This window comes from Vulpes vulpes, chromosome 9 (assembly GCF_048418805.1).
Source record: "Vulpes vulpes isolate BD-2025 chromosome 9, VulVul3, whole genome shotgun sequence".
Taxonomy (NCBI): Eukaryota; Metazoa; Chordata; class Mammalia; order Carnivora; family Canidae; genus Vulpes; species Vulpes vulpes.
In genome coordinates this window covers 107,233,664-107,261,644 of record NC_132788.1, presented here as the reverse complement: position 1 = coordinate 107,261,644, position 27,981 = coordinate 107,233,664, and the positions used below count along the sequence as shown (strand labels likewise).

Sequence of the window (27,981 nt, the reverse complement as noted above, 5' to 3'; positions counted from 1 at the left end):
GGGCGGGCTCGGGGCGGTTGGTTGGAGCGTCGCAGCAGCCGAGAGGTCCGGGAAAGTTTCTTTGGAGGTGAAAACAGCCGCGGAACTCGGGGCCCTGCGAGGGGGCGGGGGCGCGGGGGTCCCGGGACCGGGGAGGGGCCCCTCCCGGACCGGGGGAGAGTGGGCCCGGCCCTTCCGGGGGGCGATCGCCCAACAAAGGATCCCTGGGGCGCCCGCCCTCGAGGGCCTCCCCGCCCCTGGATCCGGCCCCCCCAAACACCCCGGGCCCGGCATTCCGGGATCCCCGCCGGCCCGGCCCGTCGGCGGCTCGGGCGCCGCTCACCCGGCCACGCGTCTGCCTTCCAGGTGGGGCCGGGAGCGGCCATGTCCCACGGCTCCAAGCAGCCCGGCGCGGCCGCCGCGTGAGTGCGACTCCCCTCCCCCAGCCCACTCGGGTCTGCAGCCCCGCCCCCGCCCTCCCTGTCGGAGCTCGTCGCCCCTCGCCCCTCGCCCCCGGGTCTTGACTCTCCCCACTGCCGGGCAGGACCTCCCGCACGCCCCCAGCTCCCCGCCCCGGTTCCTCCCGGGGGTCTCTCCCGCCCCCCCCACCCCCGCGCTTCCGTCCCGGCCCGCGGATAGTGACCCCCGCAGAGCCCTGCTCCCGGGCCCCAGGCCCCTCTGTGCCAGCTCCGCGGTCGGGATGGACGTGAGGGCGGCGGTGACCCTGGCGTCCCGTGGCTCCAGGCCGGCGGGCGGCAAGGCTCCGGGACCGCACGGGGGCTTCGTGGTGGCCGTCAAGCAGGAGCGCGGCGAGGGCCCCCGGGCCGGCGAGAAGGGGTCCCACGAGGAGGAGGTGAGTCCCTGCGCCGCGGTGGGGGCAGCCCTGGGGCTCGCCCCTCGCCTGGAAGCTCCACCCCGGGCTAGATTTGAATTAGCTGCGGCCCCGCCCGCAGTCCTGATTTTCCTCCCGGCGCTGAGGCCCCGCCCCGTGCCGCACGCCACGCCCCCGGAGGTCCGCGGCCTCGGAGGCCAGGCCCCGCCCACCGCCAAAGGTCCGGTGGGAGGCACCTTCCCGTCGTCCCGCGGGGCTTTCCTGCGGCGGGAAGCCACGCCCACGCCAGATGCCACGCCCACTCGCCGTCGCTGGGCCCAACCGGGGTCCTTATGCCCCGCGCCCGGGACCTCAGATCCGGACCTCCGATCCGTCACCCACGCGGCCAGCGTTCCCCGAAACCCGCCCTCTCCCAGTTCTGGCCCTTGATCAAGCCATACCTGCAGGTTTCCAGGATAGGCCCCGCCCAGCCCTCTAGCCCCGCCCCAACCCTCCAGGCCCCTCCCAACGGCGCGGAGTGGGTACTGTTCTGCAGCCCGTGAAGAAGCGCGGCTGGCCCAAGGGCAAGAAGCGGAAGAAGATCCTGCCAAATGGGCCCAAGGCACCGGTCACCGGCTACGTGCGCTTCCTGAACGAGCGGCGCGAGCAGATTCGCACGCGCCACCCGGATCTGCCCTTTCCCGAGATCACCAAGATGCTGGGTGCCGAGTGGAGCAAGCTGCAGCCGGCGGAGAAGCAGGTGGGGACCACTGACCTTGCCCCACCCACTCGGACACTGCCCTGCGGCCACATCCCCCAAAGGGCTTCCGCGGGGAGCACTGACCACCCTTGAGCCCTCCCCAGCAGGCGGAAGGAGGGGAGGGTCGCAATAAGCAAGAATCCACGGAAAGCTTGATAACCAACACGGAGAGGTCTAAAGAAGTAGGAGTGGGGGCCGGATTTTTATGTGATACCTCTTGGTTTTCAAATCCTGCTAATTAAAGTTGCAAAAATATAGGAAACAAAACACACCACCAGTTTGCACCCTCTAAGTGGGATTTCACCAAGCAAAATGGGTGTGGGAGCCCAGTCCAGCCTGGAGATGGGAGCCTGCCCTCAGACAACTGGGAGAGGCTTTTAAAGGCAAGAGTGTGGGGGAGGAAGGTGCCCTGCACAGCAAGCCGAGGAGCCGGGTTCACCTCCAAGGAGGGAGCTGTGGGAAGGTGCGGTGTTGGCCTTGGAGGCCGGCAGCCCCTGCCCCTGGGCTGGGACAAGCCTTCCGCTGCCCCCACCAGCGGTACCTGGATGAGGCCGAGCGGGAGAAGCAGCAGTACATGAAGGAGCTGCGCGCCTACCAGCAGTCGGAAGCCTACAAGATGTGCACGGAGAAGATCCAGGAAAAGAAGATCAAGAAAGGTGGGAAGGGCCCCAGCCCCCAGGCAGCTGGGTGCGGGCTCTGAGACAGGTGACCCAGGCAGGCCGACCCGCCCTCCTCCATGGGACTCAGTCCCATGAAGACAAGACAGCTCTGGGTGAACAGGGCTGAGCAGTGCCAACGCGGGGGCACACAGACACTGGGGGTCCTCACAGGAGCCTGCCCCAGGACAAGTAGGGCTAACCTGGGGGGGGGTCCCAGGCAGGGGGGACGGCACTTGCATCGCAAAGCAATGTGTGGGCCCCTGCCAGGCTGATCCTGCCCTCCTCCCTCCCCCACCAGAGGACTCGGGCTCTGGGCTCATGAATACGCTCTTGAATGGACACAAGGTAAGTACCCCTCCTCCCAGGACCATGCCTGGGCGAGAAAGGTCTGGAGGCCTTTAGACCCCTGGGTGAGCCAGAGCCAGCTCTCATGGGAGGAAGCAGTGCCGGGCCTCCAAGTGTGCCAGCCAACGTGGGGCAGCCACATCGTGGGAATGTTGTTAAAAGGACGTCGATGCAGACGGCCAGAGGAATCCCTCTCAAGCTTGAGGGACACGTCCCAGTTGTAGCTGCCCCACGCCCCCATCATCACCTTGTCCTGTCATCCCAGGGTGGGGACTGTGATGGCTTCTCCACCTTCGATGTCCCCATCTTCACTGAAGAGTTCTTGGACCAAAACAAAGGTGAGCGCTGACCAGGGGTTCTTGGGGAGGGTGCGCGGGCCAAAAGGGTGCCAAGGCCGCAGGGGGCGGGGGTGGCGGTGGTGGGGAGCATTTAGCACTCCCAACAAGCTGCGGCGCCCACCTCCCCCGCCCCGCGTGGGGCTGCAGGCAGAGCAGGACAGCCGGCCTGGCAGGGAGGCCCAGCCAAGGCAAAGGCCCCTCGGAGGGCAGGGAGGGCAGGGAGGAAGCGCAGGCTCTGACCCGGCTCCCCCACGCCGCAGCGCGGGAGGCAGAGCTGCGGCGCCTGCGCAAGATGAACGTGGCCTTCGAGGAGCAGAACGCGGTGCTGCAGAGGCACACGCAGAGCATGAGCAGCGCGCGGGAGCGCCTGGAGCAGGAGCTGGCGCTGGAGGAGCGGCGGACGCTGGCGCTGCAGCAGCAGCTCCAGGCCGTGCGCCAGGCGCTCACCGCCAGCTTCGCCTCGCTGCCGGTGCCGGGTGCGGAGGCCCCGCCCCGCCCGCCCCCCGCGCCCGGGCCCCGCCCACGCCCCGCCCCCTCCGCGCCCGGGCCCCGCCGGCTCCACCTCCTGGCCCCCGCCCCGGCCGTGCGACTCCAGCTCCGAAGGACCGTCGCGTCGAGAGCAGAGCACGCGCCCGCCCTCGCTGACCCCTGCCCCGCCCCCTCCCTGGCCTTCCGCGCTGAGGCCGCAGCTGACAGCGGCTACTTCCTCCTCCCGGGTTTGGATCCCCCGGAACCCCCCCCCCCGGGGCTGCCCCTCACCACTTAGCACCCTCTGCCCCCTGCCGCACAGCTGACCTTGGTTTTTCCGGGTCTAGACGTCCTGATCTCCCACCTGACCCCACCGACGCGCCGCGCCTCTGGCCCCCGGCCCCGGGACCCTACCCCTGCAGACCCCCACCCCCTGACCTCTGCTCCTGTGGAACCCGGCTGCGTCGGCCCCCCTCCTCCGCTGGGCTCCGGTGACCGGTCCCTGCCCTCTCCAGGCACGGGCGAGACGCCCACTCTCGGCACCCTGGACTTCTACATGGCTCGGCTGCACGGCGCCATCGAGCGCGACCCCGCCCAGCACGAGAAGCTCATCGTCCGCATCAAGGAGATCCTGGCCCAGGTCGCCAGGTGTGTGCCGGGGGCGGTGGGGCCGCCCTGTGCGGGCGGTGGGGGGCTGCCTGGGGCCCCGCGGACATGAGGCCGACGCCACCCGGGACCTGCCAGGTGGGGCCTGTTTGACGCCCGCGGCCGGAGGCCAGACCCCTGGGTGGCGCTGATCAGATCGGGTACTTTACTGCTGCCCGTGGGGTGTGCTAGTCCCCCTTGGCCAGTGGGATCCCCTGGGAGGCTAGAACGTCCCCACAGCTGCTCCGTGGGTTTGTCTGGGTGGCTTCCAGCTGCCCGAGACCCAGGGCGATAAATGATGGGGGTTCCCCATCACCTGTCTTCTTTCCTGTCACAGTGAGCATCTATGAGGGTGTCTGCAGCCCCACAGATCCAGAGAAGACCAAGCTTTGGTCATGGCCCCTTCTCTACCCCCATGGAGGAGGATTGGGGGTCCACCTTTTGGGGCCATGCCCAATCCTGCACCTTGGGGGCTCCAGCCCCCCTAAGATTAAATTTCTACAGCATCCCTCTAGCTTTCAATTTCCCCAGCCTCCTGAACCCAGAAAAATCACCTGCTGTACACGATATACCTAGAACCCATAGCCCCGAGGCCCGGCAAGGCCTGCTCGCCTTGCACATGACACTACAGGGACAGGGGAGCACCACAGGGCTGTGTAACCCGGGACACAAGGGGACCTGCGGCAGCTGGCTCGCCCAGTGTGGGGAGGGTTACACCTACTGCACCGGATCTCCAGGACCGGGCCAGGGACAGGGTAGAGAAAGCCCACCCCTGACACGCTGGGACCCCCAGCAGGTGCTCACCACAGGTGCCCCCACACAACAGGCACACTGCAGGGACACGCTCTCGTACCCGGGGCGGGGCCCTCTGCTTGTGACCTCAGATTCCTGCACCCCAGAATTGAGGGGGCTGGTACTGACCACCCCTCCCTCATTCAGCCGAGGGACCTTTGTGGAGGCAGCCTCTGCCTTTGCTCAATCTGGACTTTTTAAATAAAAAAAGTGGAATTTGAATTCCAAGCTTGTGAATGTTTTTTTCGGGGGGGGGGGGGGGAAGTGGGCCAGAAGATGTGCCAAGAGCTCCCAAGACACCCCTGCTGGGTGTCCCAGGCCTGCCCACCCCTAGTGCCTGGCAGCCACTAACCCCCTTTCTGTCTGGATGAACTTGTCCTGGATGTTGGACTCACACACGTGTGGCCTCCACCATGGGCTCAGGGTCCATCCCCAGGGCGGCACCTGTCGGCACCTCGCTCTTTTTCGTGGCTGAATAATATTCCAGCGCGTGGATGGACCACATTCTGTTGATCCCTTCACTCGCTGATGAACATTTTGGTTGTTTCCACCTCTTGGCTGCCGCGAGTCGGGCTGTGTGAACACGCGTGGACAGGCGCTTGAACACCTGCTTCCAATTCGGCAGGCTCTCTCCCAGGCGTGGGATTCTGTGCTTGACTTACTGAGGAAGCCTCGCTGCGCTATTGAAGACATCCCAAAATTTTTGGAGAACAACTTGACAAACGTCTGTATCATCGGTTGAATCATGTCCCCTCAAAAGACACTGAAGCCCTAAACCCCAGCTCTCAGAATGTGACCTTATTTGGAAATAGGGTCATTGCAGATATAATTAGTCAGGATGAGGTCATCTTGCAGTGGGGTGGGCCCCTGATCCAATATAACTGGTGTCCTTATAAGAAGATGAAGATGTGGACAGCCACGTGACCGAGAGCAGAAATGGGAATAACGCAAGCTGCCAGAGAGCGCCGAGGAGCGCCCGCCGCCCCGGCAGCTACGACAGGCTGGGGAGGGCTCTACCGAGGGCTCTAGGCTCGGCGGGAGCGGGGCCTTGCTGACAGGCTGACGTCACACTTCGGGCCCCTGGAACCGAGAGACAGCAAGTCCCTGTGGTTTTAAGCCCCCCTCAGCCCGGAGAGACTCACACAGGCAGACGTCGCCACCTCCCCGACCCGAGGTCCCTTGTCTGCCCCACACACCGCCCCACCAACGGCACAGGTACCCCCCCCCCCCCCCCCGAGTTCGGAGTATATAGCAGGCGGCTCTTTATATACTGTGAGCACACAAGTATGTCTTCCTCGGAGAGTACCGCTTTGATGGGGTTTGGTTTTTTTCATTCAGTTTTCAAAGGTTTGAAAGTGTACAAGTCTGTGGTTTCTAGCGTATTTACAAAGTTGTGCAATCATCGGCACAATCGAATTCCAGAACATTTCTGTCGCCCCAAGGAGAAAGCCCGTACCCCTCTCAGCCACCGCCACCCCCACCTCCATCAGCCCCTCGGGGACACGAGCCCCCCTGCCTGTCCCTGGACAAGCCTGGCCCGGACCTGTCACAAGCGTCGGCTCACACGCCGGGGGGGGGGGGCCTCCTGTGTCTGGTCCCCCACTCCCAGCCCTCGGCCCCGCCAAGCGTCATGTTTTCAAGGCTCGTCCATGGTAACACACGGCGTGTTTTGCAGGCTTGTAAACTTGACATTACATTTTCTTACATTGTCCAAAGCCTTCTGGGACTTGCCTTTTTCCATCAACGCTTGGTTTCTGAGATTCTCCCAGGGCGGGAGGCCCCTCTTCGGGCCACCCCGTGGCATTCCAGGGCCGCTGACTGTAAGAGCCAAGATTCTCATTGTTGGACGCCTCGGTGTTGCGTCCCAGGGGATTCCGACAGGTGCCTCCCGGGGGCCAGCGCCTCCTTCCCTCCTGTGACCTGGGTGTCCATGCCTTTCCTCACCGCAGATCGCCGGGGTGCCTGCTGTCTCTGGGCACCAGGCCCCAGGATGTGCCAGTGGGGAGAAGAGGCCAGAGCCCCTGCCCTCCTGGGGCTGACACTGCGGTTGTGGGGACAGCCGGGATACAGGACGATTAAGTAGAACAGTTGATATCTATCAGGTAGGGCTCAATACCAGGGAGAAAAACCTAGGAAAAGGGATTGAGAGGTGGAAGGAGCGGACAACATTTGAGCAAGTAGCTGAGGTGAGGCAGGGACCCCAGCGCATGACTGGGAGATGGCCTTCCAGGCAGAAGGAACAGCACGTGCAAAGGCCCTGGGGCAGGACCCAACCTGGCATTAGAGGAAAGGCAAGGAGGCCGGTATGGCTGGAGCAGCGTGTGCCAGGGCGAGATGGGGAGGAAGGGAGGGCAGGGAGGGCGCCGGGCTGGTCGTGCAGAGCTTGGGGGGCCTCAGGGAGGACGGAGCCCCCGAAGGGGGTGGCGGGCAGGGACAGGGCGTAGCTGCGGTGATCTCCTGCCTCTTCTAGGGTCCTGCCCCTTCTAGGGTCCTTGCAAGGAGTACAGGGGCGCGCCTCGCACACGGGGTGCGCTGGGCACGCTCACCGCCCTGGTCCTCACTGGGGACCCCCGTTTCCGCCCCGTGTGCTGCTCAGGCCCCGCGGCCTGCCCAGCGTCCCCCGGGAGCGCGCAGCTGGCCTAGCAGGGCCCGCGCACCTGGGCCAGACCCCCCTCCGCGGCCCGCGGTGTCGCCTTCCCGGGAGGCTCGGGTTCCCGGATCCCCTTACCCAGCGGCTCGGCTGTCGCGCCCTGGGCCGGGGGAGGGGAGGCTGCAGGAAGCGGCGGATCCGGCGGCGGCGGCGGCGGTGGCGGTGGCCGCGGTGGCCCAGCTCCTCCCGCCATGGAGAGCGCAGCGGCCCACGAGCCCCGGGGCGCCGAGGCCCCGCGCCCGCCCGCGCCCCCGCCCTCGCCCGCGCCCGCGCCCTCGCCCGCGCCCGCGGAGCCCCCCGCCGCGCCCCGCGCGCGTCCGCGCCTGGTCTTCCGCACGCAGCTGGCGCACGGCAGCCCCACGGGCAAGATCGAGGGCTTCACCAACGTCCGCGAGCTCTACGCCAAGATCGCCGAGGCCTTCGGGATCGCGCCCACAGAGGTGAGGACCCCCGAGGCCCCCCTCCCCGCGCCAGAGCCCCCCCCCACGTCGTCTGAGCGGGGAGAGGGGTGGAGCCCGGGGCGCGGGGCTGGGGGCCCGGACCTCCCCTCCCGGGTGGACGGGCTCCCACCAGCGGGTCTCAGAGACGCGCCGCTCACATCCTGGGGGCCCCGTACCCCAGACCCCCTCTTGGCTCGCCCTGCGCAGAGGGCCTGCGTCGGGGTCAGCGGGTCCCTAGCCTCCCCGGACCCCCTGCGCTGGGCCAGCTAAGAGCGGACCCCGCCGGCGGGGAGGCGCCTCTGCGGTTCCAGGGCGCGGCGGGGGCCGGGGTTCCAGGTGCGAAGTCGCCCGGGTAGGGGCCCGGCTCCAGGGCGGTGCGGCTCGTGGCCCCCAGGGGGCGCCAGCAGATCCAGAATCGACCCAAAAAGTCGGTCTGGGGTGTCAGGGCGCCAGTGTATCAAAACTGAAAATCTAGGGGTGACGGGGTGGGGGGGCTCTCTTCCTGCCCACAGCCCCCTTATCACCCTGCTCCCCATTCTCAAGGTCTCAGACTCCTTCTTGCCCCTCCACATTCGGAGAGCCCCACACCCCACCTTGGACTGGGATCCCCAGGGGCTGGGTGACCAGGCCAGTTTCATGCCCCTTTCTGCCTCAGTTTCCCTCCCAGGCTCCTGAGCCCATCACCCTGGTTGTTCTGCACAGACAGAGGGCGAAGAGCGCTGTCATTAACTCTGGGCTCCCCCTCCCCTTGGGACAGATCTTATTCTGTACCCTAAACAGCCACAAAGTGGACATGCAGAAACTCCTGGGCGGCCAGATCGGGTTGGAGGACTTCATCTTTGCGCACGTGCGCGGAGAGACCAAGGAGGTCGAGGTCACCAAGACCGAGGACGCCCTGGGACTGACCATCACGGACAACGGGGCCGGTTACGCCTTCATCAAGGTGCCCACGGAGGGCGGGCGGCCTCTTCCTGGGGGCTCAGGGCCCTGGGATGAGCCACTACCTGGGCTCTGGGAAGCCCGGGGGTGGTGGCTGGGGTGGCCCCCTGAGTGACTCTGGGTCCCTGCAGAGGATCAAGGAGGGCAGCATTATCAACCGGATCCAGGCTGTGTGCGTGGGCGACAGCATTGAGGCCATCAACGATCACTCCATCGTCGGCTGCCGCCACTACGAGGTGGCCAAGATGCTCCGGGAGCTGCCCAAGTCCCAGCCCTTCACCCTGCGCCTGGTGCAGCCCAAGAGAGCCTTCGGTGAGGGCCGCCTGGGGCCCAGGGGGCAGGTGGGGTGCTGGCCACCAGCCCTTCCAGAAGCGGGTTCTCTGGATGCCCAGCACAGTGGACGATGGGGGGACGGGACAGGATGGAAGGTTCTAGCTGTCTCTGGTGGCATGACAGAGAGCCTTCTGGCACCGTGTCAGGAAGAGGTCGGCAGTCTCTAGATTGTTATGGTCAGTCCAGCATGCGGGTGGCGGGTGAGGAGGTGTCTGGACCTGTCTGGTAACCTGGGAGGAGGTTTTAAAGTACTGTGGTCAGGCTACGGTCCTGAGAATGTTTTCCCAAGTGAGTTCTAGAATGGTGCCTTTTTTTTTTTTTTTTTTAAAGATTTTAATTATTTATTTGAGAGAGAGAGAAAGAGAGAAAGCGAGCACAAGGAGGGGGAGCAGCGGGCAGAGGGAGAAGCAGGCTCCCATTGGGCCAGGGAGCCCTATGTGAGGCTCACTCCCGGGACCCCGAGATCATGACCTGAGCTGAAGGCAGATGCTTAACTTGACTGGGTACCCCCACAGGCGCTCCAGCAGGTAATTTTTTTTTTTTTAATAGCAAGACTTTCTCAAGGAAGGAACCAGCGTGTTGCTTCCCATTCCAGCCCCATTTTCCTATTTCTTTACGGATTGGCCTTTGAGTAGCACCATTCTCCAGCAAGAGGTTCTAGAAGCGCCCTGATGCATCTGGAGGGAGGTCCCAGGGAGAATGGGACAGGATGGGGTTCCAGACCTGCCCTGTAGCACAGCAGGGGACCCTGAGAGACAGGCCCCAACATTAGGAGGACTGAGTTCTACACAAAGTCTTCTCTAGGTTGACCCTCTGGCTATGGGAGGGTCTCAAGCATTCCTTCTAGAGAGAGTTGTTTTATTTTATTTAATTTATTTTATTATTTTATTTATTTATTTGTTTTTTTTTTTTTTTTTTTTTTTTTTTTTTTTTGAGAGAGTTGTTTTAAAAAGAGGAGGGATGGGGCGCCTGTCTGGCTCAGTGAGTGGAGCATGTGATGCTTTTCTTTTCTTTTTTTTTTTTTTTAGATTTTTAAAAAAGATTTTATTTATTTATTCATGAGACACACACAGAGGCAGAGGGAGAAGCAGGCTCCCTGCTGGGAGCCTGATGCGGGGACTCGATCCCAGGACCCCAGGACCCCAGGACCCCAGGGTCACGCCCTGAGCCAAAGGCAGACACTCAACAGCTGAACCACCAGGCGCCCCGGAGCATGTGCCTCTTGATCTCACCGTCGTGAATTCGAGCCCCATGCTGGGCTTAGAGATTACTTAAAAAACGTAAAAAAATAAGAAGAGGAGGGAGATTCAGGGGAAGAAAGGATTCTCAAGGGAGGTCTCTGAAGACTCACCCGTGGACCTAAGGAGGGCTTTGAAGGCTTAGAAGGGTCTAGAAAGGCTGGAGGGCTTACACAGATGCGGGTCTGCCCAGAACGCACGCCCCTCCCCACTCTGTCCCCTGCAGACATGATCGGCCAGAGGAGCAGGAGCAGCAAATGCCCCGTGGAAGCAAAAGTGACCAGTGGGAGGGAGACCCTGCGTCTTCGTTCTGGGGGGGCTGCCACCGTGGAGGAAGTGGTGAGTGAAGGGGGAGGGAGTCTCCTGGGGCTCTTGCACTGAGCACTCGGCTGAGGCCGTGGGACCTCGGGTAAGACCTTCTCCTTCTTCCCGCCTGCTCCCCTCCCTGCCAAGTGGGTCCTCCTTGCGAGGCGGGGCAGCGGCGGGGGCTCTGAGCTCTGCCTCTGCTCACACCTAAGGGGCGGGGCCTCGGCGGGGCGGGGCGGGGCCTCGGCGGGGCGGGGCGGGACCTGCGGGGGCGTGCGGCGGGCCTTGTAGGGGGCGGGGCCTCGGCGGGGCGGGGCCTCGGGCGGGACCTGCGGGGGGCGTGCGGCGGGCCGCGGAGGGGCGGGGCCTTGTAGGGGGCGGGGCCTCGGTGGGGCGGGGCCTCGGTGGGGCGGGGCCGCGTGGCGGAGCGGGAGGGAGCCAGTTTCTGACCCTGCGGTCGGTGCTCCTTCCCCAGCCCAGCGAATTTGAGGAGGAGGCGTCCCGGAGGGTGGACGACCTGCTGGAGAGTTACATGGGCATTCGGGACCCAGAGCTGGGTAAGGGGCCAGGGTAAGCCGGGCGGACCCTGGGGGGAGGACAGCCCACGGGGAGGGCGCCGAGGCCCACGGGGAGGCCGGGGCCCGGGGAGCACCCTCACCGGCCTTCCTCCTGCTCGGCCTGCAGCGTCCACCATGGTGGACACCTCCAAGAAGACAGTGAGCGTCCAGGAGTTTGCGCACCGTTTAGACTCCGTCTTGGGCGAGTTCGCCTTCCCGGACGAGTTTGTGGTGGAGGTGTGGGCCGCCATCGGCGAGGCCAGGGAGGCCTGTGGCTAGTTTGCCCCGGCGCTGAGCGCGGCCCCAGCCCGGAGCCCAGCCCCCTGCCCCACACCTCCCGGCCGGTTCCCGAAGCCCGGCTCTGCACCACAGCCCGGGCCCCATCTGAGACCCAGCCCCGCTGCAGAGCCCAGGCCAGCCCTGGGGCTGAGTTTACCTCTAGAACCCACAACAGTGTCGACACCAGTCCCAGCTCTGAGGCCAAGCCCTGCTCCAGACTCCAGGCCAGCCCTGAGGCCGAGTTCATCTCTAGAACCCAAACCGCTCCTGAGACCCAACCCAGCTCAGAGACTCAGCCCCCTTCCAGAGCCCAGGCCAGCTCCGAGACCAAGTTCGTCTCTAGAACCCCTTCCAATTCTCAGACCAAGCCCAGCTCTGAGGTCAAGTCTTGCTCTAGAACCACGCTCAGTTCTGAGACCAAGCCCTGTTCTAGACCCCAGGCCAACCCCGAGACTGAGGTCATTGCTAGAATGCAGTTCGGTTCCGAGAACCAACCCAGCTCCAAAACCCAGCCCTTTCCTAGAACCCAAGACAGCTCTGAAGCTAAACCAAGCTCTGAAATCAAGTTAAGGTCTGGATCCCAGAGAAGTGTTAAGACACAGCCCAGCTCTGAGACCAATCCCAGTTCTGGAACCCAGCCCAGATCTATGACCAAGACCCGCCGCCCAACTCAATCTGACACTGGAGCTCAAGACAATCCCATGACTCAGCCGTACGAAGACATCCAGTCTAGCTCAGGACCTCCCATTAGTTCTAGAGCCCAAGTCAGACTCAAGAAACAGCCCAGCAACAGTAGCCACACCAGCTCAGGATTGGAAGATGGCTCCCAAACCCAACCCTGCTCACGAGCCCAGATGCATGCTACAGCTCAGTCCAGACCCAGACCCCAGCCCTGCTCTAAAACCCAACTGCACTCAACTACCCACCCCCATCCTGGTGCCTGGTCCAGTTCCAGCGATGAGTCCAGCTCAGAGAATGAGTCTGGTTTTAGACCCCACCCTAGTGCTACTACCGGGCCCATCACCAGAAGTCAGACAAGCTCTGAAGCCCCATCCACCTCTGAGGCCAGCCCGGCCTCCGGAGCTCAGCTTGATGCCGAGCCTGGTTCTCACTGTAGAACACAGACCCGCTCTAGAATACCAGCTAACTCTGGGACCCAGACCAACGTTAAGGCCTGGGCACTTTCCAGAGCTCAGTCCAGCCCAGGGATGCCACCCAGCTCCAGAACGCAGCTCAATTCTGAAGCACAGACTGGGTCTGAAATCCCTTCCAGCTCCCAAACACAGTCGGTTGTTGGGACCTCACTGAGTTCCAGAATCCAGTTAAACTCTGGAATCCACTCTAGCCCTGGGACCCAGATCAATGCAGCAGCAGATTTATGCTCCACAAATCTGCCTCACTCTGAAGGCAGGCCCAGCTCCAGGACCCAGACTGGCCCAGGAACTCAGTCAACTTCTGGAAGTCAGATAATCTTGGAAACCCTGTCAACTTCTAGATACCAGCTCCAGGCTGCAGCCCAGGGCAGCTCTGGAGTCGAGCCAGACTTTGGGAAGCAGACCAGCTCTGGAACTCAGCTCATCTCTAGAGCCCAGCCGAGCTATGGGGCCCAGATAAGTTCAAGAATTCAGCCCAGTTCCAGTACCCAGCCCAGCCCCAGGATTCACTTTGGCCCTGAGACCTGGCCCAACTTGGAAACCCAGAGCAATTCCAGAACCCAGACTATTTCTGAAGCCCAACCCAGCTCTAGAACCCTGATCAGTTCTGGAACCCAGCTCAGCTCTGAGACCCAGCCCAGTGCAAGAATTCAGCCCAGCCCTGGAGCTCAACTTAGCTCCGGAACCCAGCTCAGTTCCAGGATTCAGCTCAGCCCTGAGACTCAGCCCAACTCTGGAACCCAGAGCAGTTCAAGAACGCAGGCCAGCTCTGGAACTTACCTTAGTTCTAGAACCCAGACTGTTTCTGGAACCCAGTCCGGCTCCGGGACCCAGACCAGTTCCAGGATTCAGCTCAGCCCTGAGACTCAGCCCAACTCTGGATCCCAGAGCAGTTCAAGAACTCAGGCCAGCTCCGGAAGTTACCCTAGTTCTAGAACCCAGACTGTTTCTGGAACCCAGTCCAGCTCCAGGACCCAGACCAGTTCCAGGATTCAGCTCAGCCCTGAGACTCAGCCCAACTCTGGAACCCAGAGCAGTTCAAGAACTCAGGCCAGCTCTGGAACTTACCTTAGTTCTAGAACCCAGACTGTTTCTGGAACCCAGTCCAGCTCCGGGACCCAGACCAGTTCCAGGATTCAGCTCAGCCCTGAGACTCAGCCCAACTCTGGAACCCAGAGCAGTTCAAGAACTCAGGCCAGCTCTGGAACTTACCTTAGTTCTAGAACCCAGACTGTTTCTGGAACCCAGTCCAGCTCCGGGACCCAGACCAGTTCCAGGATTCAGCTCAGCCCTGAGACTCAGCCCAACTCTGGATCCCAGAGCAGTTCAAGAACTCAGGCCAGCTCTGGAACTTACCTTAGTTCTAGAACCCAGACTGTTTCTGGAACCCAGTCCGGCTCCGGGACCCAGACCAGTTCCAGGATTCAGCTCAGCCCTGAGACTCAGCCCAACTCTGGAACCCAGAGCAGTTCAAGAACTCAGGCCAGCTCTGGAACTTACCTTAGTTCTAGAACCCAGACTGTTTCTGGAACCCAGTCCAGCTCCGGGACCCAGACCAGTTCCAGGATTCAGCTCAGCCCTGAGACTCAGCCCAACTCTGGAACCCAGAGCAGTTCAAGAACTCAGGCCAGCTCTGGAACTTACCTTAGTTCTAGAACCCAGACTGTTTCTGGAACCCAGTCCAGCTCCGGAACCCAGACCAGTTCCAGGATTCAGCTCAGCCCTGAGACTCAGCCCAACTCTGGAACCCAGAGCAGTTCAAGAACTCAGGCCAGCTCTGGAACTTGCCTTAGTTCTAGAACCCAGACTGTTTCTGGAACCCAGTCCAGCTCTGGGACCCAGACCAGTTTTGGAACCCAGCTCAGCTCTAAGACCCAGCCCAGCTCTGGGACCAAGAACAGTGTAAGAATTCAACTCAGCTCTGGAAGTCATGTCAGTTCCAGGATCCAGCCTCTTTCTGGAACCCAACCAAGCTCTGGGGCCCAGAGCAGTATAAATATTCCACCCAGCTCTGGAGCCCAGCTTAGTCCTAGAACCCAGTTTACCTCTGAGACCTGGCTCAGCTCTGAAACCCAGCCCAGCTCTAGAACCCTGATCAGTTCTGGAACCCAGCTCAGCTCTGAAATCCAGCCTACCTCAGAGACCCAGCCCAGCTCCAGGATTCAGCTCAGTCCTGAGAACCATCCCACCTCGGAAACCCAGAGCAGTTCAAGAACTCAGCCCAGCTCTGGAACTTACCTTACTTCCAGGTCCCAGCCTGTTTCTGGAACCCAATTCAGCTCTAGAACCCAGACCAACTCAAAGATCCAGCTCAGCTCTAGCAATAGACGCCACCTACAGACCCCTGGCCTTGACCCTAGAACCCAGGCTGATCTCACTCCCCCCATCCAAAATCAGCCCTCAGGCCCACAACCCAGAGCCCTGACTCTGGCCCCGAGCACAGTCTCTCAGCCTCAGCCGCAGCCCCATGATCTGGTACATGGAACACAGGCCAATACCGGCCTGGCCAGAAGCCCACCAACTTCCCACCTGGCCCCACAGCCACAGAGCCCCTCAGCACCCCAGAAACCGGCGCTCTTCCCCAAGACCCAGCTAGGACCCCAGAAGCCCACCCCACCCACCATATCTGACATCTCTAGTTCTGCCCCCAGGGCAGCCGTCCTGCATTCCCAGCCCCCTGAACCTCTAGCCCAGAGACTTGTCCCCTCCCCTACACTCAAGGAGTCGAGGTCTGCTCCTTGGGGGTCCGAGCCCCTGCCCCACCAAGGGGAGCTGTAGCTTGAGGGTAACATAATGTTGGCTTCCATGGTTCCCCCATCCTGTCTCCTGCCCCTCCCTCCCAGCCTGGGTCCCCTGGAGACAGCAGGTGACCTCATTCCCCCAGCAGGTGGGGAGGGGGGGAGTGGGGAGAGTGGAAACAGGGGCTTTAGTTTCACTCAGCCTGGCTCTGAGAGGTGTAAGCAGATCCCAGGTCTGTGGAGTGGAAAGCCAGGCGTATGGCGGAGGGGGGCATGTGGGCCGGAGGTGGAGATGTGGGGGGCAGGAGACAGTTTTGTCCTCATGTACCTCGAGGGCTGGCGGGGAATAAAGGCATCTCCCACCCCTGCAGCTGGGCGCGTCGTTTTTGGGGGACGTTCATGGGAAGGCGGGGGAAGGGGCAGGCGTGAGGTCCAGGGGGCTCATGTGACCACACGCGGCTCTGTGCCCAGCCCTTTACTAAGTGCGCGTGTGCCCGTGTGCCTGTGCGCGCCTGATGCTGTGTAAGGCTCGTCGTCCGGCCGGTCGGGCCGTGTTCACACCTGCTGTGGGCCAGGGGCTGTGTGTTCCAGGCCCGGCGGGTCTGAAGTGTTGAGCGAACAAGCAGGTAAAGGCACGAGCCCTGATGGAGGGGGAGGCAGGTGCTCCCTCCAGGATCCCGTGTCTTGTCTCTTTCTCACCTCCCGGGGGTTAATCCCAGAACCCCAGGGGCCGCGGGGAGGCTCCCAGGAGATGCGACCATGGAAGGCCCGCCGAGGGCGAGGGCGAGGGCGAGGGCGCGGAGGAGAGCGGCGGGCACCCAGCGCACCCCCTCCGCCCTGCCCGGCCCCGGCGCGGCTCCGGCTGCGGCCAACACGGGGGAACAGCAATCTGACGCCCGAACTTTAAAGATTGATGATTTCCGGACCCAAAGGAAAGTAAAGCTGGGGGGGCCAGTATATATTTTGGCAAGAGAGCGGGTGTCTTGCCTGTGCACACTCAGTGTTTTCTAAATAGAGCCTTCTTGGGGTTGGGGAGTCAAAGGGAATCAACTGTACCCCAGGAAGCAGGTCATATCCAGGGGTCAGAGTCCCCCCATTCTCAGGGGATTCCTGGAAGGGGAGGCTTCCAAGTCCGATTTCCTCAGACGCCCTCCCCCCAACATGCCTGCCCACCCTTCCTGGGTGGGGAGGGGATCAGAGAGGAGTTGGGGGGTCCCCAGGGCTGCTGGGGGGGCCCCACCATCCTGGCATGCACAGTCTTGGCCCTTCTGACATTCCGGGCTCCCGGGGCTCCGGGCCGGCTGGGGGGCCCCCCGTGTGCGGCCGTCCCGCTGGGGCCCTACGGCACCGGGCGCCTCTGGGTGAGCTGGGGCTGCAGGGACAGCGACCTGGGCCGCGCGCTGAGGCGAGGGTGCAGGCGACGGATCACCGCCCGGCGGAACAGGATGTACACCCAGGGGTCCAGGATCTGGTTCCAGGTGGCCACGCGCAGGTAAATGAGCAGCTGCTGCTCGGTGGCCCGGGACAGCTGTCCGGTCGGGCTCATGGCGGGCGGGCTGCGCAGCACCGTCTGGGCGATGAAGACCTGCGGGGGGTCAGAGCCGTTAGCGGGGGACCAGCCGCCGCCCGCACCCCACCCTGCGATCCAGTGCCGCTTCTGTCGCCACCTTGCTGGGTGACCTGGGTGGGGGGTGCCCAGCCTCTCTGAGCTGCCCCGATGCAATCTTCCTGCCTGTCTCCACAATTAAATACGGTGGAAAACAAGGCCGGTGTGAGCACGCGGATCCCCCGCACCGCCAGCGTTATTATCCTCCTAAACACCTGAAAATTCGTAAAAGTTTCATAATGTAAAACTATACTATTCAATCGCACCTTAAGTATTTAATTTTTAAAAGGCTTTTATTTATGTATTCCTGAGAGACACACAGAGGGAGGCGGAGACACAGGCAGAGGGAGAAGCAGGCTCCCTGTGGGGACCCCGATGCGGGACTCGATCCTGGGACCCCGGGGTCACGCCCTGAGCTGAAGGCAGACGGCCCACCGCGGAGCCACCCAGGCGTCCAAAAATAAAATCTTAAAAGAAAATTTTATTAATGTTGATTCCTGAGCACCTGCTGGGCAGTGCTGGGGACACTGCGCTGCCACGAGGGACCAGTCCCCGCTGCACAGGCTTGCGGCCCCAACAGGAGGCAGCCAGGCAGTCACAGCGTGGGGGCGGGGGTGACAGAGCTGTGACCGGGGATGCGTGGGGCCTGCGGGAGGCCTGTGGGAGGCCTGTGGGAGGCCTGCGGGAGGCCTGCGGGAGTCCAGCGTGGGCGCCTGAGCTGACCCGGGGCTGGGAGCCAGTTGGCAAACTGGGTTCCCCAGGTGAGCTTGAGGGCCGCGTGGGGGCTTATCCTCTGGGCCCATGGGGAGCCAGGGTGGGTTTAGAGCATGAGCTGGCCCGAGGGCCAAGTCGGGCTTTTCCCCTCTTCCTGTTTGGTTTGCTTGGGCTTTTGTGGTTTCATTTTATTGTTTTGTTAAGGACGTTTTTACATGTGCAAATAGTGGGAGAAAAAAAATAGGAAGGAGCACGTTTGTGACATGTGAGAATGACATGAAATTCTCGTGTCCTCCTGGCGCACAGTCAGGCCCATCCGCTGCCTGTGGCTGCGTTCCCGCCGGGAGGGGACAGCACAGCTGAGCCTGTGACAGACCGCGTTGAAAATACCACACGGAAAAAAAAAAATAAAAAAATAAAAAAATAAAAAAATAAAAAGAAAATACCACACGGCCCTTTATGAAACAGTTTGCCCACAAAGGGACTCAGGGGGTGTCTCATGATTCAGTGATCCTACTAGGACGGCTTCCCTCTTATGTGTAGCAAGGAAACTCCTATTCATGCTTCAAAGCCCCGGTTCCAATGGTTCAGAGCAGCAAGGAACCCATTCTGGGTGTCCCCAGGAGAGACCAGGGGGCAGGGAGGTGACCGAGGCGGGTTCTCCCCGGTCCTCCCCGGCCCTCCCTCTCCGTCTCGCCCACTCTGCTCCTCCGACATGCCAGGCAGCGTCCTGCCCCAGAGCCTTTGCACGTGCTGTGCCCCCTTCCTGGAATGCCTTCGCCCCCAGATCTCCACACAGTCCGCTTCCTCCCCTGGACCGCGTCTTTGCTTAAATGTCACCTTCACGGAGATGTCCCTGAGCAGGATCTGCTGCAGTCTCCCGGGACCCCCCAGAACGGGCCCCGCTCTGCTCAGGACCACGGGCTCTGGGGCTCTGGAGCATGGGTGCGAGGTTCACAGCTGGATCAAAACCAGGTAGGTGTCCTAGATCGAATCTCACGGAGTCGTGAAACGGTTCCCGGGGCCCCTTTGGTGGCAACCTTCCTTCTTACAGGGCCATGGAATAAATATTCTAAACGCAGTCCCTGTCGCAGCTGGGCCACCGCAGCCTCGGAGCTACAGGGAGGCACAGGGGCGTGGCTGCGCTCTAGCGTTATTTCTGGATGCGGAAATTTGAATTCCATGTCATTGTCACATGTCACAAAACATCAAAATATGATGCTCCTTTGTGCTTTTTCCCCGACTACTTACGTATGTGAAAAATTCTTAGCAAAACAAAACACAAAGCAAAAAAAAAAAAAATTATGATCTTTACATTTGCAGTGCTTTCTTTTTTTAAGATTTTATTTTTAGGGGGCGCCCGGGTGGCTCAGTGGTTGAGCGTCTGCCTTTGGCTCAGGTCGCGATCCCAGAGTCCTGGGATCGAGCCCGGCTGGGGCTCCTGCTTCTCCCTCTGCCTCTGCCTGCCGCTCCCCCTGCTTGTGCGCACGCAGTCTCTCTGTCAAATAAATACATAAAATTATTTTTTTAAAAAATGCATTTAAGGTTTTAAGTCCTCTCTACACCCAACGGGAGGCTCGAACTCAGAACCCCAAGATGAGGAGTTGCAGGCTCGACCGACTGAGCCCGCCGGGCGCCCATGGGGTTGGTTTGCACTCTAGCTCTTTTCACTCCCATCTGCTGCCTCCCGCATCGTCGCACACGTGCACGACCGGCCCTCCCCACTGGCAAGAGCTCCCAGGGGGCTCTGTTGCTTTCATCCTCCGCTGTGTCCTCGGTGTCTACACCGCAGCCTGGGACGTAGCAGTCACTCGTGAAACATTTGTGGAAGCAGCAGATGGATACACGAGTTCGTTTCAACCTCACCAGCGCTCGGAAGGGCAGGCAACCTTTGAATCCCCGTAATCAGGCCTGGAGGAGGGGAGCCCAGAGCCAGAGTCACACAGCAAGTCCTTGAAGGACACGGGTTGGAAGCCGACTGTCTGACTTCAGACTTTAGACTTATTCTGATCGAGTCAGAAATGGAAAAATATCCACCCCAAATGGCCAAGGACGTCGGCCAAGCTCCCCTGACTGGGAAAATTGGGGCAGAGCTGGGTCTCGGACCAGAACCCAACACAAAGTGGCCTCAGGAAATGTCTGACGAGTCGGTGATACTACGCAGAACGCTTTCCTTGGTTTTGTTTGGCAGATAAACTCTTATGCATCCTTCAAAACCCCAGCTCCAGTGCCCCTCCTCTGGAGAGCCCTCTGATGACCCAGATGGAAGCTTGGAGCCCCTCCCCCGGCATCCCGGCCTGGACCCCACCGGTTGGGGGGTTGTCTGTGTCTTATCCATGAGCTCCTCTGGGAAGGATGCTCAAACATCGGGGGGTCTGTGCCAAATTTTCCTGGGTGGGTGGGAACCTGGGAACCTAAATCCACTGTGGAGGGGCGCCTGGGGTGCTCAGTGGGTTAAGTGAGCCTCTGCCTTCGGCTCAGGTCGTGATCCCCGGGGTTCTAGGGTCGAGCCCCATGTGGGGCTCCCTGCCCAGCGCTTCTCCCTCCGCCCCCTGCCCTGCTCGTGCCCGCACACGGGCTCGCTCTCTCTGAAATAAATAAAACCTTGAACAAAAAGGCAACAGATCCACGGCGGATGGAGCCCCCGCCCCGGGGAGGGCGCACTCACCAGCAGCGGCATCCAGCAGATGCTGGCCACCACCATGATGCCCGTGAGCTGGGCCATCATCTCCACCTCGCAGTCCCGCGGGCGCTGCTGGGCCGCCTCCTGCCCGTGGTACACGTGGCACAGGGTGGCCACGCTGATGGTGTTGAGCAGGAAGGACAGCCCCACCGAGAGGCTGCCGAGGAGCGTGAAGAGGAGGCCGAAGGCCACGTCCCCGGGCTGGGCGCCGAGCGTCAGGAAGCACCAGGAGCCGGGGTACTGCACGGTGTAGCGGCCCACGCCCAGCAGCGGCAGCAGGCCCAGCGCCAGCGCCGCGGCCCACACCAGCGCCACGGTGGCCCAGGCCCGGCGGCGCGAGGAGGCCGCGGGCCGCGAGAAGGGCCGCGTGATGCCCAGGTGGCGCTCCGAGGCCATGGCGGCGCCCAGCAGCAGCGGGCAGAGGCCGAAGAAGACCATGACGACGCCCATGAACTGGCACAGGCGGCAGCCGGGGTCGGCGGCGCGCCAGTCGAGCAGCGCGGCGTGCTGGGCCACCACGATGGCGCCGGTCACCAGCAGCCCCATGAAGTCGGTGAGGACCAGGCCGCAGAGGAGCGTGAGGAAGGAGGAGCGCGCGTGCGAGCCGCCCTGCCTGGCGCCCGCCAGCACGCCCAGCGCCAGCAGGTTGGACGCCAGGCCCGCCAGGCAGAAGGAGGCCGCGAACCAGGGCGACGCGATGAGGCGCCGCTCCTCCGCCGTCAGGTTGCTCGGCCGGAAACACGGCCCCGCGGAGCTGCCGTTGGGCCACATGGCGCCGAGCCGGGCGCGGGGTCAGCACCCCATGGGGCGCGGCGCACCTGGGGGCACAGAGAGGGTGACCTGGCCGCGGCCCGGGAACTCGGCCGCGGCCTGCGACGCCCCGGCCCTGACGCCCCTGGCAGCGCCGCCGTCATTGATGGTCTGGGTTAGAAGCGCAGCCCCGGCCCCCCCCCCCCCACGTGACCCCAGGACCCGAGCCGCCGTGCACCGCCAAGCGGAGCCGTTGGGCCGAGGTGAGGAGGTCGCCGGCTCTCACGCGCTCCAGGCGGCCCTGGGCCCCGTCCGGGCTCGCGGCTCGCGGCCACCCCTCCGGCTCTTCGGAAGCCGCTGCCTCACACATGTTGGGGTCATGTGGGTTCTTCCCCCGTCCGCCCCCGTTTTTATAATAAATAAACCCAGAAATCCAGTTCCATTCTGGGAACAGCAGCAAAAAACCCTGGCTCACTCGGAGCAACAGACTCCCCAGGGACGAGCTATAAATGGCAGCGAGAGGGACCTGTCACCCTCCGGGGCTGCGAGACAAGGCGGAGACGCCCGGGCCCCGCCGCGAGTGTGGACGGGTGTGGACGGCTGGACCGGCCGGGGTGGCAGGGGAAGGGGGGATGTCCAGGAGAAAGAAAACGAGGGACCATTCTGGAAACCGCTCCCGGTGCCCGAGAAGGACAGGCCGGGGGGGCCTTCCGGGGACTCCTGGCGGCAGCTGGCGGGTCCCCAGCCTCCTGCCCTGGTCCATGCACCAGGCTTGGGTGGGCAGGCGTGGGCGCTAAGCACGCAGGCGCCCGGGGGGCAGAGCCAGGCAGCGCCTGGAGGATCCCCACTTTGCAGAGCCGGAGGGGGAGACACAGGGGTCAGGCCTCCTCTGTCCCACTGGCTCCAGTTGACCTGAGATGTAAATTCAGGCCTTGTTATGCGTAAGCCCAGCCCGTGTGAATGATTCGCAGGCCTGGGCCTGGGGGGTCTGGGGGCGTGGATGTGGGCCCCCCCATTGTCGGATTCTTCTTTGAGGGGTAGAATTTTCTACAGCGGGATCCGACCAGATCTGCACCCAGGCTTGGCCATGAGCCCCCTCACGGCCCTGCTGAGCTTCAGCTCCCCTTCCTGTAAGCAGGGACGGTGGGAAGGAGCCAGGCGAGCGCAGGGCCTGCGGGCGCCCGTGGGTGCTGCCGTGGCGCCGGCCCTGGGGTGGGGGGGCCCCTGCGGCCGCCAGCCCTCGCCCCCCAGCTCCCCTGCTCATCGCTGCGTTGGTCGGGCCCCTCTGCGCGGCTCCTTATCGCTCCTCATAAATCACCCAGGCCCTGAGCTTCCCTCCCAGGCCGTGAGCCAAGGCCGGGGGCGCTGGCGGGGCAGGGCCTCCTGGGCGGGGGTGGGGGGGTGAGGGGGGTGGGGTGGGAAACCGAGGCTTGAGACCCACGGGGTCTTAGCCTCCCGCAGGGCAGGGCTTTGCCCTCTGCTCCTGCAGCGAGGCCTCCTTTGCGCCCTCTCGGGCCGGGGCACCCTCTGCCTCGGGAGCTGCTCTGCACCGTTTCTGAACATTCCCGGGGACTCGGGCTGCGCCTCTGTGTCCTGGGTCTCGCGGCCCCAACCGGGTGTGGGGACTCGTGCACCAGCCATTCGTGGGGGGCCGCACACCCCGAGACTGCCAACGGCCTCCCTTGTCTGAGAACAAACCTGTGACCTAGAGCCCTTGGCGAGGCCTCCGGGGGGAGGCTGGAAACTGGCATGACTCCCCCTGGCCACCGCCGGTGGTTTCTAGTCCCCCCGCAGGTTCAGGTGATAGCGGCTGTCTCAGGTTCCCCAGGCACCCAAGGCCAGGCCAGTAGGGGCACCGGGCACGGCCTCCTGCCCCTCCCAAGTTGTCTGGGAGGGATGGCGGGGCCCTCACCCTGCAGGGGACTGTCCTCGTCCACGCAAGGTCCTGAATCAGCACCGCGTGGCCCTTGGGGGAGTCCAGCTCCAGCTCCCTCCCGGGAGTCATGGACCCCAAGTTCCCAGGCTGGATTTGCTGGACTTCCAGGACCCAGGCGCAGGACCCAGACTTCCAGGACCCAGGCGCAGGGAAGTGTGGGCTCCGAAGGACCAGGGACCTGGAATCCACCCCCCCCCACCCCCCCCACCCCCGAGCTGGTTCTGGAACCCCCGGAGGCCTCAAATTCCAGTGGCTGAGGTGCCAGCACTTCGCCGGGCATGTGGCAGGGCCCTGGGTTCCAGAGCATGGGCCTCAGCTCCCGGTTCCTCCTGGGGGACGACGCTGCGGGGTGGTCAGCCCACCTGGGGAGGCCGCCCGTCCTGCCGTCCTGCCCCTCCTGCGCCCAGGCCCCCGTGGAATGTGATCTGGGCCCCTCCTCTGTCCGAGGTCACCAACGGCCCAGCACCCCTCCTCCCGCCTTGGGGAGCTGGCCAGCCCCCCATGTGTCCCTCTCCTGCGCTGCAGCCCACGCTCTGGGGCCCCTGACCTGCCCTTGCCACGTTGGGGGCGCTGCCCCTGAGCCTCAGCATCCCCCCTCCCTGAAATGCAGAGAAGGGGGACACCGAGTGGCCCGCTGGCATCCTGGCTGGTCTCCCCAGGCCTGACCCGCTCCCGCCCCCCCCCCCGAGCCTCTCCTGCTCCTGGGGTGCTCCCAGCTTATCCTGTTGGCCGTGTGCACGCGTGGGGTGGTGGTGGGGCAGCCCTGCGGCGGCCCCAGCACATTTGCTAAGTCCTGAGTGCTGTCCAGTGACCGTCACCGCCCTTTGGTGTGACACGACAGGGACCCGGCCAGCCCAGGCCTGATGCAGACCTGTGGCTCCCGGGCGCGGCGCCCCCACAGACACCCACCCAGACACACCTGCCGGTTCCCAGGCCGCCCCTGCCCACCCTCCCACATCACAAGGCTCAGTTTCTGGGAACTTTTTCCTGTTTGTGACACCGACCTAGCCCTCACCTCAGAGGGTGCAAAGTGGGGCCTCCACAGTCAGCCCACTAGGTCTCAGCCCAGCCTGGGTCTGACTCAGGGGCCCCCTGGGAGCCTCAGTTTCCTCATCTGTACAATGGGTGTGCCCTTGAGGGCTCACCACCCACGGCCAGGGGGGCTGTGCAGGGGGGCAGGTGCGGGATGAGGGCCCCTGGGGCCTGTGGCTGAGGTTAGGGCTGCACAGTTAGTGATGGTGCAGATGGGCGCTGAGAGCTCGCTGCCTGTGCATGCGGGCGCGCACACACACGCACACACACACACACACTTGCTCACAGCCACACCCAGACCCTTGCACCCTTCCCGCGGCACCAGAGGCCCCAAGTGGCCCCACGCTTGTGGATCCCGGGACACGCATGAGCACATCCTCAGCCACCCCGGGGCAGTGGCACACCTGGTCTCAACACCACCCCCAACACCCACACCTGGGCCGGCTGGTGGGGGGACACACCCACCCAGGCCCCTCCCCTGACGGCGCGGGTCTCACCTGGAGGTGGTGATCGGTGGGACGCGCTGGGGTCGCCGCGGCCAGGAGCGGGCCCAGGCCCGGAGGGCGGAGCGGGGAGCGGGGTAGCCGGGCCTCCCGGGCCCCTGGGGAAACAGAGTCACAGCCGGGGGCGGGCAGCTCAGAGGAGCCTCACAGGGCACAGAGGGAGGGCGCGGCGGCGCAGCAGGCGGGGGTGCGCGTCCCCCCGGGCTGGGGGGGCCACGAGCCCTCTGGGCTGGAGCGGGTCCGGGGGTGCTGGGAACAGCCAGGCCGGGGGCTCTCGCTCCGCCGCCGGCGCCCTCTCTGCCGGGTGTCCGTCCGTCCCTCCATCCGTCTCTCCGCGGCCCCGCCCCTGTGCTGGCCACACCCCTCCGGCCTCCCGGCTGCTGGGGGTCGGTGGGGGTCGGTGGGCGCCCCCGGCGGGCTGGGCAGGGGTGGGGATGCGGGGCCGCCACTCTGGAGCCTCGCCCCGGGCCCCCCCGGAGCTGCCCCGTGGCCCCGCATTGTTCACCAGCCCCGCAGCCCTGGATCACAGGCCGGGAGGGGCGGCATGGACCTCCCCCACCCCAGGCGCCCAGACCTGAGCCCAGGGCCCGGGGCTCTCAGCTGGTGACCCCGAGGGCTGGGGCCTGGCACCCAGAGGTACCTAAGAGGCTCTGTGGGCACCGGGCGGAGCCCTCGGTGCGTGCTGGGGGTCCCCGCCTCCCTGCGGGAGTGTCCTGCAGGGCAGAGGCTTGGAGAGGCCATGGGGCTGGAGAGAGCACAGCCCTAGAGCCCAGCGGGGGAGAGGAGGTCCGGCCCCCTTGCCCCTCCACCCCTCACCCCTGCGTGGGGTGGGCAAGGGTGCCCGGCTGCTCAGCTCAGGCGAGAGTGCGGGTGAGGCCCGGGGCTTGGGTGCGGGCCGCAGGCAGGGTGCACTTCCTTGGAGACCCCAGACCCCGCCCCCCAGCCCCAAGAGCAGAGGGCGGCCAGGCTGGACGCGGCCGAGCAAAGGCCCCAGAGGTGCCCTGCGCTGCAGGTAAGTGAGGCGAGGCGAGGGGGGCAGGAGGCCTGACCCGGGCCTCACTGGCCCCAAGTGAACCGCCTGGCCGCTTTGGCCTCAACCCCGCCCCGCCCATCCCCCCGCCTGGGAAGGACCTGGAGGTCGGCTCTGCCCTCCTCTGCCCTGTGAGTCCCCGTCCTTCCGGCCTCCAGGCCTTAGCTCACACCCAGCGTCCTCCCAGACGGCCCCTCCCCGAGGCCGTTAACTCTAACTTCTCCTCCTTGGGAAGGGGTCCCCAGCTCCTAGGCGTCTGGCACAGCCCTGGCTCCCAGGGCCCCTCCTTTGTAAAGCCCGGCTCTCCCAGGCCGTCTTGCTACCCCCAGCCTCCCTCAGGGGCAAGTCTGTGTCCTATCCCTGCGCCGGCACAGTTTTGCGCTGGATCTGCCCTCGAGGATGCCTCCTGCGGGGGGAAAGTCCCAGCAAGAGGGACAGTCCGGCCCCCTGGAGCCAGGGCTGGGCCAGAGGAGGTGACGGGGCGTAGGGGTGCCCAGAGGTGAGCCAGGAAGGCATCCTGACAGAACTGGGGCTTTGTAGGACGAACAGGAGTCCCCCGGGTCTGAGAGACGGTCGTGGCAGAAATGACATGATCAAGACGTTGAGGAGGAGACGGGGGTGGGGGGGGCACTGAGGCTTCGGGAAATTGTAAGGAAGGCAGATGTGGTGGCGAGAGGATGTGGAGCGGGGGCTACAGATGTGGGGACTTGAAGGACCCTGCTCCCCACTTCCTCTGCCGCGAGATAACAAGGACAGCACCCCTTCTGGGAACAGCGCGGCGGGTCAGAAGGGGCCAGACCTGCGCGCCGCCACCCGGCAGCGCCCGAGGCAGTGGGGGCGGGGGAGGGGACTGAGGGGCGCCGGCCAGCCTGTTGGCGGAGGGTAGGACGTCCGGGTCGTGAGCTCAGCCCTGTGTCACGTGTGGAGATTACTCAAAAAGTCTTAAAAAAGAGGGGGGGGAAACTGAGGCCCACAGGAGGGAAGGAGGCAGCAGAGGCCTCGTGCGGGCACGCAGCTCGCGGCCGCGTCCGCCTCCTCCGGGCCTCCCTCCCGGCCCCGCCCGCCGGCTCAGGCTCAGCTCATCTGCTGGGGAGGACCAGATGGTGGGAACAGAGGCCAGGCTCAGGATGCGCCCCCCGTGGCGGGCTTCCGGTGGGGGCCCGGCAGGCAGTGTCTATTCTTAGCCTCCAAGGCCAAGGGCAGGAAGACGGGGTGGGGGCTGGGGCAGCTTAAGGCACCGGGCGGACCCTGGGGGAGGGCAGGGGGGCGGGGGCGGCTGCGCTGTCTCCACTGACACCCAGCTCCAGGCCGCCAGACATTCGCCCTCTATGGCTCCCAGGGCCACCCCCCGCCTGCAGTCACTGCTCCCCACCCCACCCCACCTCCAGCACCTGCTGCCTCAACCTCTCCCCGCAGCCCCGAGCCCTGAGCCACAGCCCTGCCCAGCGCCCCTTCTCCCCTTCTCCAGGGAGCCTTCCACGTTCCTTCTGGGGGCCACAGACCCCAAGCCCCCCTTGCCGCAGCCTGACCCCTAGGTTGCCCTTGGGGTCCGCACCCCGTGAGGGAGCAGGTGGACACAGGCTGGGGCGCGGTTGGGAGGTGGGATCCTCCCAGCCGGAGACTCCAACCCCGGCTCGCACACGTGGCCTCTCTCCGTGAGCCCGCGCTGGGACCACAGGCAGCAGCGGACCCAGCCTGCGGCCCATGGGCGAGCCCCAGACTCAGGCCTGCACCCAGGGGCCTGCGTGCACCCGGACAGGGGAGCAGGTCCGGGATGCACTGCTGCCAACTGCTGGGACGTGCGGGACAGTGGAAGATCGCTCCAGCAGGCGCCACTGATTAGCGATGTCTGTCGCGGGTTGTGAGGGGGCCCCTTCCTGCTGCTCCCGGCTGCGGTGGGCACATGTGAGCTGTGCCAGGCGCTCCTGGGAGCGTACGGTGGGCTTGGGGGCCACCCGTGGCCCGGGGACAGTCTAGGCCGTGCACCCTGGGCTGGACCCTTCTGTCGTGAGGCGGCCTGGGCACCGTGGGGGGTGCTGACCAGAGCACCCTCCCCACCCAGGCTCCAGCCGGTCAGACGCACTGGGAGGTGAGGGCGGGAGGGCAGAGACGGGAAACCTGGAGCGGGAGGTTCCTGAGGGGCCGCCGCCTCTGTGTTCTGCAGCTTTGTAAAAGGTCGTCTTGCCCGAGCCCTGGCTGGGACGTGCGAGCCCTGAGCCCTGGCTGGGACGTGTATGCCGGGCTCAGGGAGATGGTAAGGGCGGGGCACTCTGCAGCATTTCTGACAGTCTGGAAG

At 64.2% G+C, this 27,981-nt stretch overlaps 3 protein-coding genes across 7 annotated transcripts; 2 read left to right on the top strand and 1 right to left on the bottom strand.

Annotated features, from left to right (window-relative positions):
* Nucleotides 1-4: 4 nt before the first annotated feature.
* Nucleotides 5-5,025, top strand: HMG20B (high mobility group 20B). 2 transcript variants are annotated; one of them, XM_072721798.1, is made up of 10 exons: nt 5-67; nt 346-401; nt 724-832; nt 1,347-1,550; nt 2,086-2,206; nt 2,508-2,554; nt 2,820-2,892; nt 3,153-3,368; nt 3,876-4,008; nt 4,343-5,025. In XM_072721798.1, exons 2-10 carry the CDS (start codon nt 364-366, stop codon nt 4,353-4,355), a joined length of 954 nt encoding a protein of 317 aa, XP_072577899.1. In that variant the 5' UTR covers nt 5-67; nt 346-363; the 3' UTR covers nt 4,356-5,025. The 2 variants fall into 2 exon arrangements, with proteins under 2 accessions (XP_072577899.1, XP_072577900.1); XM_072721799.1 differs by having other exon boundaries at nt 21-67; nt 652-832.
* Nucleotides 5,026-7,499: 2,474 nt separating this feature from the next.
* Nucleotides 7,500-15,801, top strand: GIPC3 (GIPC PDZ domain containing family member 3). 3 transcript variants are annotated; one of them, XM_072721797.1, is made up of 7 exons: nt 7,500-7,887; nt 8,645-8,830; nt 8,958-9,138; nt 10,624-10,736; nt 11,179-11,260; nt 11,388-14,319; nt 14,464-15,801. In XM_072721797.1, exons 1-6 carry the CDS (start codon nt 7,639-7,641, stop codon nt 11,537-11,539), a joined length of 963 nt encoding a protein of 320 aa, XP_072577898.1. In that variant the 5' UTR covers nt 7,500-7,638; the 3' UTR covers nt 11,540-14,319; nt 14,464-15,801. The 3 variants fall into 3 exon arrangements, with proteins under 3 accessions (XP_072577898.1, XP_072577897.1, XP_072577896.1); XM_072721796.1 differs by having other exon boundaries at nt 7,512-7,887; nt 11,179-11,273; XM_072721795.1 differs by having other exon boundaries at nt 7,513-7,887; nt 11,179-11,273; nt 11,388-15,801.
* Nucleotides 15,802-16,363: 562 nt separating this feature from the next.
* TBXA2R (thromboxane A2 receptor) lies at nt 16,364-24,830 on the bottom strand. 2 transcript variants are annotated; one of them, XM_026019400.2, is made up of 3 exons: nt 24,650-24,830; nt 20,420-21,252; nt 16,364-17,016 (listed from the first exon to the last, which is right to left on the bottom strand). In XM_026019400.2, exons 2-3 carry the CDS (start codon nt 21,203-21,205, stop codon nt 16,771-16,773), a joined length of 1,032 nt encoding a protein of 343 aa, XP_025875185.1. In that variant the 5' UTR covers nt 21,206-21,252; nt 24,650-24,830; the 3' UTR covers nt 16,364-16,770. The 2 variants fall into 2 exon arrangements, with proteins under 2 accessions (XP_025875185.1, XP_072577895.1); XM_072721794.1 differs by lacking the exon at nt 16,364-17,016 and adding an exon at nt 19,099-19,249 and having other exon boundaries at nt 24,650-24,786.
* Between the last annotated feature and the right edge of the window lie 3,151 nt (nt 24,831-27,981).

Bases quoted from the DNA above. Each gene is read 5' to 3' on its own strand.
- HMG20B (XM_072721799.1), top strand. From the start codon at position 364: ATGTCCCACGGCTCCAAGCAGCCCGGCGCGGCCGCCGC. The intron at 402-651 runs GTGAGTGCGACT...CCCGGGCCCCAG, and splicing joins CAGCCCGGCGCGGCCGCCGC to GCCCCTCTGTGCCAGCTCCG. The intron at 2,893-3,152 runs GTGAGCGCTGAC...CCCACGCCGCAG, and splicing joins GTTCTTGGACCAAAACAAAG to CGCGGGAGGCAGAGCTGCGG.
- GIPC3 (XM_072721795.1), top strand. From the start codon at position 7,639: ATGGAGAGCGCAGCGGCCCACGAGCCCCGGGGCGCCGAGGCCCCGCGC. The intron at 8,831-8,957 runs GTGCCCACGGAG...GGGTCCCTGCAG, and splicing joins CCGGTTACGCCTTCATCAAG to AGGATCAAGGAGGGCAGCAT. The intron at 10,737-11,178 runs GTGAGTGAAGGG...CTCCTTCCCCAG, and splicing joins CTGCCACCGTGGAGGAAGTG to CCCAGCGAATTTGAGGAGGA.
- TBXA2R (XM_026019400.2), bottom strand. From the start codon at position 21,205: ATGTGGCCCAACGGCAGCTCCGCGGGGCCGTGTTTCCGGCCGAGCAAC. The intron at 17,017-20,419 runs GTGAGTGCGCCC...GACCCCCCGCAG, and splicing joins TCTGCTGGATGCCGCTGCTG to GTCTTCATCGCCCAGACGGT.